General features: G+C 38.1%; 1 protein-coding gene across 2 annotated transcripts in view; it reads left to right on the top strand.

Annotated features, from left to right (window-relative positions):
- Positions 1–7,500, top strand: part of LOC138018652 (uncharacterized) — a 49,897-nt gene that overhangs the window by 10,156 nt on the left and 32,241 nt on the right. For both annotated transcript variants that reach the window (XM_068865342.1, XM_068865343.1), the window contains exon 3: positions 3,010–3,090. In XM_068865342.1, the coding sequence (XP_068721443.1) occupies positions 3,010–3,090 (81 nt within the window). The remainder of the gene's footprint in view (positions 1–3,009; positions 3,091–7,500) is intronic.

Consider the following 7,500-nt stretch of genomic DNA (forward strand, 5'->3'; position numbering starts at 1 on the left):
ATCACGAGTGACCATACATCACGAAACGCACGAGCAGGTTCATATGATTTTTATTTATTACGGTATATTCTCAACAAAATTACTCAAACGCCCTACTTTGTTCGTGCTCGTATTCGCCCATGTTTGCCAAACATTTAACCAGGTCTGTGTAGCTTTCAACATGTTTTTGTTTTTTGCATTTTCTTTAAGTTGCTCAACTATGTTTTGGTTTGACAAAGCAAACCGACTGTCAGCCTTTTTTTTTCCCTTTGGTGTTCAAATTTGGCGCTTCCCCGGTGTTTCCATAGCAACTTCCATATTGCACTCTATAACCTATTTATGCATTCGCCATTGGCCAATCAGAAACAAGATATTTTGTTGTTTCTTCAAATAAAACGTGATCCTTCAACGGCTTAGTAACCTGGCACAATACCTCGTGTTTGCGTGCAAGCATGATCGTCACTCGTGTTGCGTGAAAATGCTGGTTGGTAATGATTGTTTTCTTATTCTTTATACAAACCTAGATGATTTAAATGCTTTTGCAAACTTTGTTTTGTTTGGTTTATGAGTTTTGTTTCGTTTGCCATGTGAGAAATTATAAGTCAAGCACCAATTAACCTTGCACATTTCGCATAGTCGTTTTTGAAGTTAATTTCAAAGATTGACTCCTGCTTCTGTGATGTTGTGCTTGTCCTCTAAGGCCCTTTATCCTTGAACAACGAAACAGGTTAGTTTGAGGTTTACATGTTCGATTTTCTGAGAACTTTTTGGAAATTCAAGGACAAAATGTCCGCACATGCAACAACCGCTGAACCACAAAACTATTAAGCGCTTGAGGCAACTTAATTTTTTGTGAATCCACAGTTCCAGAAATCAAAGAATGCACGATTAGTATCCCATGAACATTTAGCAAAGAAATTAAGAAATTGCTTTTTTTGCCATCAAAAATGGGGGTTGACTTATACACTGTACATGGGATCGACTTATACACGGGTAAAAACGGTAATAAATACAGTTATTGGCAAGTGAGCTGTTTATGCTAGTCCAACCGTAGCAAGCTAATTAATTTTGTAGAATACATACATATTATAATGGCCAGATATTTCAAAAGAGTGGTTGTGTGACAGTGAGAAATAACAATGAATTATGTACATGTATGTGGATACTTTCTCTGTGAATTGGCTGCGGTTCACTAGCAGGTACATTTTTCCTCACTTTGTCTGATTGGCAAATGTCGTCAATGACGGTGTGAGATGAAAAGAAGAAAATCGGTTATATCAAGCAGTGTGTGACTTCTATCAATGAGCTCCCCTTGCAAGATGATACACTCATCCATGCCAGATTTGTGGACTTCTTTCAGAGAGACAATGCCTCTTTTGAGGATGTAGAATTCTTTCTGAAGAAGTACTCCACAGTTCTGCAAACTGATGCAAGGGATACCCACTTTCTTCAAGAAGAGTTTGTCATGTATCAGCTTCTAAGTAATGAAGGACATCCCCAAGTCTAGGGTGAAGCCGAAATAAAGCTTGCAAGCGAGGAAAATGATTAGAAATCATCATGCAATTTTCGCATGGATGTGACTAGGGGATACATGTATTTGTCATCATTGAAGCTAGATAGATGCTAGGAAATGGTATCTAGGAAATGCTAGGAACTGGTTTCAAGGAAATGGTAGTCATAAATTTGGTAGTAACAATAAGTAACGTGGCCAAAACAGTTCTTATACAACCACATTCAAATGCTGGTGAAGAGAGAGTTTTTTCTCTTACAAAGAAAAACAAAATGGCATTCTGGCCCTCTCTCCAAGCAGATGGTTCACTGGCTTCTCCGCCCATGACTATCAAAATGGCCAACAAAGAGTCGTCTTTTGAACCACCTGCAGATTTGTTGACCAGTGCCAAGAAAGCTACTTGGAACTACAACAAAGAGCATCAGCGACCAGAGATAGCTTGTAGAAGAAACTCCTGTTTTTTAGCGTTATGACGTCAGCATTATTTCAACATTCTTTGACTTCCAGATAAGCCAATTGCAAGTGAGAATGTTAAAAAGAGTTGATATTAGTCCACTGAATAGAAAAATGTCAAAATAGTTACAGTACTTTTGAAAGGTCACATTTCCGTTCAGATTAAAGGAAAACGCATCTTTGCTACTTCAAATTTTCAAAATTTTCTGGGCAAGTATGCCTTCAGCATCACAACAGACGGCTAATGCCATCATTAATCTCTGGGCACTCTTTAGCAACAAATCAACTTGAGAGCTCTGCAGGAGAAACACTGGCAGTGGTTTTATTTTGTCAGAAAGATTACTCTTACCTGGCTCTCGTAATGGATGTAATGATTGACGTGAGCTGTGACTTAGTCTCTTTGTCTTTAGGCTATTTGAAACTTATACTTGCTAAAAATGAAAACGTAAAAAAAAAAAGGTGGTTCCATCACTCCTAAAGGCACTGACCCACAGAATGCTGTTGAAGTGAAGATTAGTTTAAGAGCTCCCATACAATTTTGGACTCTGCGCTACTGGGGTAACCATTATGGGTTTGCAAGATACGGCTGTACACTGTATTCCACTTGTTGACCAAAACATGAAATGACAACATTTAGCAAAGCTTCAGCTTCTGTAAGTGTGAACAGGGGTGAGGAATTGTGATGAGAACAGCCAAAGAAAAGGAAAATATGGGAAGCAATAATTTTTATTGCTTTGTACATGTATTTGTGAATCTGGAAATACAGCCATGCAAAACTATACAGGCAGATATAAACAAGATTTCTTTTAGAAAGTTAAAACCGGGCGTCACTGTCTGGAAAACTCTTTTAGTGGTCAAATGGAAGATTGAACATCCTCTCCCTCTCTTGGGTAAACCCCAGGTTTAGTTATTGTTATTCAGAATTCTCCAGTCCTTAGCAAGGTGAGTGTCTTGACGGACTAGATAGTGTATCACTTATTGAGTTTTTACTGATAATGATAAAATATGTGTTACCAACAACAATGACCAATAATTAATGTTAATTTTTACAATGGCTCTTCCTTCAGCAGATGATATGGAGCATGATGGCATAGGTGATGAACCAGAGAAGACTCTTCCCTTTCATGATCCTAGGAATCACACATTTGGTAAATAATCATTAAAAAAAATTAATGACAATACATGTAGTATTGGAGCAGGTTACAGTAGACGGTAAATTAAACATTTGATTGATCAGTGGGCTTTTTGTGGACGTTGAAAACATTAGATAAAAAATTGAATCACAGCTATCAAGTTGACTGGAATGTCTGGTCATATGTAGCTTGATTCTCAGACAGTCCAGGTCGCTTGTCTTACGCACTCTACTCCCTGAACCTTGTCTGATTTACTTCATATGAAAGCTTGTTCCCGACGTCATACAGATTGTCTCATTTCCACCAATAGCAGGGAATGTTACACTTTCACAAACATGAGGAATTTATGATGAATGTGCTTCAGGTGAAAACAACATGTCGAAAGATGCCAGAAATCTCTCAACAGAACTAGACCCTCCTTGAGGGTACACTGGGTTGCCTGTGGTACGTGCAGCATTCCAGGCAATTTTTTCAAGTTGGGGTGTCATTAAGACCATTTAAGGGGTCACTCAGAAGTCATACCAGCAGAGGCCCTTTGGCTCACAGGTCCTCGCACGTTCGTACGACGAAACAGATCCTTTTCTGAGGTTAAAAACCTTGCTACCTGCCTATTACTTAATCATTTGTCAGAAAGAAGAAATTCCTGTCCTCTTTAGAAAAAAAAAGACGCGTATTGCTTAGGTGTGGTAGTGAAGTACATGTAACACAGCAATTTATTCCATAATGCCAACTGAGCTATGTCTTCCAGGAGATTCAAGTTGTCCTTGCGTAAGATGTAGCTCTAACAGTGCACGATATTGTTTGGTATTGTCTATCATTGTAGTGCCATGGTAGAAGTCTTAGGTACATGTACATGTAAATAGCCTGAGAAGACATGTGGTTACTAGCAAAGTGCTGAATTCAGAAAGATTGAAGAAAATAAAAGAGAAGTGAGAAACAATGGCTTCTGGGCTGACATATCGATCATTTTCACCACAAGTTTAAGCGTGCCCTCTGAGCATCTGACAGCCTTTTACCCGGTAATACTAAAGTTTACTGAAGTTTCTTGTCCGGCAGGGTTTGTATCTGGATGGGTGACCTAAAACATTTGAAACATATACCCCTTCGTAAAACAGAAGCATTGGGCCGAAAAACTCAGCAAGGTACAGATTTTGTTAGCTTGAATCGAAAGTGACATCGACGGAATTCAGCGTTGCTGTGATGTTACGGCGGCATGTTTACTCGCCAAACAGTGCAGCATCTGTATCAAATGATACCGGGTTTTCGTAAGTTTCTTTTTCTGTCAAGTGTCATAAAGTTTGACAATAAATGAGTGAATTCAAAGCATAGGATCACAATTGCCCAACTCTTGAGGTTGACCATTGTTTCTGCACAGTCAAAAACTTACTCTCCAAGACGAGGCTATTTATCACCAGGTAATTCCATCATTTTGGAAATAGCAGCTACTTTATTATTCATCGGCGTCACAATTTTTTGCTGATTTTGGGGCTCATTTTGTTGAAACTCAAGCATGCTTCCAACAGACCTGTTTATTTTCGTGAACACTTGCTGCTTACAGAGCAATACTAAAAATATCCTGCCGTATCACATTTCAACCTTAAGCTTGAAAATTCAATATACAACATGATATTATAATTCACAAAGGCAGAAAATATCACAGAATCCTTTTCCACCGAAACATTTATTGAAACAAACAACATACTTGCTCTTTGAGGCAAAACCCTCTTCCTATTTCATTGCGTGCACGCAATCGTGTCAAATTACCATGTAACAATTCAAACCCATGCAACAATTCAAACCCTTTCCTGAAGAACCTTCTCCTTGAATAATGATGCACAAAATAGTCGACAAGCTTTCTTTCAAATAATTCTTGACTGTCACATTTCCAATTATTATTTTTTACTTGACTTTGTTGAACCCATAAGTTACCAGATAATTTTCCATTTGGTTAACACTACACTCGTGATAAAATATTGTCCATTACTCGTCGCTTTTAAGATTCCAGATCATCATCGCCTGTCTTGTTCATCCAATTGATGTTCCCTTCTTGAGCTCCATGAGAGCATATTTTGTTGACTAAAACACCATTCGCGTTGCAATGACTTTTGAGGCCACTGCTGGTTAACAAACTCACGAGGCAGAATGTATATTTATATTTAATTAAAGGGGCTGGGTCACGCCATTTTAGGTAATTTTTTTTAATTTTGTTAATTATGAGCTCTAAACGTCAAATTGGCAGAGCAAGAGTCTTTCATTTGCAAAATCACGGCCACATAACAACTGAGAATGATTTTCCAGCTTTGTAAATAACATTTTGATATAGACTGATATAAATTTGAAAAAAGGTGGGCTGACGTTTTTCAAATTTACCCAAATTCAATCCATTCTAATCCTCTCCAGTTTTGCCCATCCATGTCCCATCTTGGCTTCCCTGTGTTTTGTTAGAGTTCTTCTATAGTTTTGAACAGTTATTTGGATATTTTAGTTAATTCTATGACCATTCGATCAGTGCTGAAATTGCCTAAAATTGCGTGACCTAGCCCCTTTAAGTTAGCACAATAGAAAGACGCTAACCTCATTTTGACACGAAAGTGCTTTACTATTGCCATAAAAACTATCCAGTTAAGCTCGCATATTTTAAAACATGATGAATTCATGAAGGCGACCTTTTCCAGCGAACAATTTTTTGAAACAAACAACATTTGCTATTAGAGGCAAAAACCCCTTCCTATTTGATTACGTGCGTGAAGAGAAAAAACTCAATCGTGTCAAATATGCACAATATTACAACAAACAAAATTTCAGGATCAAACCGTTTCCATGAAGAACCTTTTCCTTGAATAATGAAGCACAAAATAAACGACAAGCTTTCTTTCAAATAATTCTTGGCTGTCACATTTCCAATTATTTTTTTACTGAAGACTGTGCGGAGTTGATCACAGATCCACTTAAGGTGTTCCATTCGTTCTCTGTCTTTGTTGAACCCATAAGTTACCAGAGAATTTTCCATTTGGTTTCAGTATTCTACATAACAGCACACTTTGATTTCGGCTCGACGGGCGATAGCTTGTTGTTGAAGTTCATTATTCGTCGCTGTTAAGATTCCAGGTGTTTGTATTTCACCGCCTGCCTAGTTTATCCAACTGACTTTCCATTATTGAGCTCCATAAGGGTATATTTTGTTTAAGGATCCACTAAAACGCCATTTGCGTTACATGACTTTCGACGCCATTGCAGATTAAGTTAATGATTCTACTGTGTCCACCAGAGAAATCTACGCATTTCCACTACACTCTCGATCCTAAGAAAATACGCGCAGAAGGCTCTATGCACAAAGACACCACTTACCTGGGGAGTGACAGGCAAAACTTTTACCGACACGGAAAAGAAAAAAAATAAAACGGAGAAATCTACCCATTTTCCGACTTGGATTGCCATACGGCAACGCAGTAAAAAGGCTTTTATCTCCAGGAAAGATGTCTTGGTAAACTTGCCATTGGGGTTTGGCAAGTCGCTCATGTTACATACTGGTAAATTTTACATTTCCAGATTGCTTCGGTGCTTCACGCTGAACTTTGAAAATTCAACAACTCTTTTGCTGCGAAGCCAGTAATTATTTTGCCATCAGTGAGCTTAATAGGCGACTAGAAAAATTCCCTACCAGCGTTAGGAATCAAAACTGGCTCCGTTGGTGAGGACAATCTTGCGATCGACAATGAACATTTATAACATAACAGTGAGAGAACTATTCTTTTCTGGCTCAGTAAATGTAAGTATTATTTTTCCAGACGTCTTTCTTGTAAATATTCACCAAGACTCATGTTGCCTCCAGACAGAAACAGTTGACTTTTGGTTTTCGAAAAGATCAAGAACTAAGAGATTTATACCTGTACAGTTGTTGTCAGGTACATGTATCCTTACTGCTATTCTTCTTGCATTCACTTTCTGGTCTTTCAATACCTTTTTTTCAACAATTAATTGGTAATGTACTTGCCTTTGTAGCTGAGGACTAATTCAAATTGATCCTTTGTTACCTTCCATAGAATTACACCTTCAATAGGTGATATCATGCTAAGAGAAAAAGCCTTTGAAACTAAATTCAAGCAGATCAATGTGAAGAAGGCTCATGGGGCAGACAATTTTTCGGCTAGAAAGATGAAGTTGGCCAAAGAGGATTTACATGTAGTCCCTGTATTGCTAATTAGAGTAGGCAATGTTATGAGGCAGGTCTCTATCCCTCTCAATGGAAGATTGGAAAAGTTAAATTTCTGTGGAAAGGTGGTACCAGGGGTTTTGATGACGGGAAAGTCATAGGGGTTATCTTTATCGACTTCGTGAAGTTTTGAGTTATAAACTGCCGTTTTTATGGGAATTTATTGCTGTTGCTAAATATAAGTTACTTTGAAAATCGTCAACAATTTTGTT

The sequence above is a fragment of the Montipora capricornis genome, chromosome 10 (assembly GCF_036669925.1).
Source record: "Montipora capricornis isolate CH-2021 chromosome 10, ASM3666992v2, whole genome shotgun sequence".
In the NCBI taxonomy this organism is placed as follows: Eukaryota; Metazoa; Cnidaria; class Anthozoa; order Scleractinia; family Acroporidae; genus Montipora; species Montipora capricornis.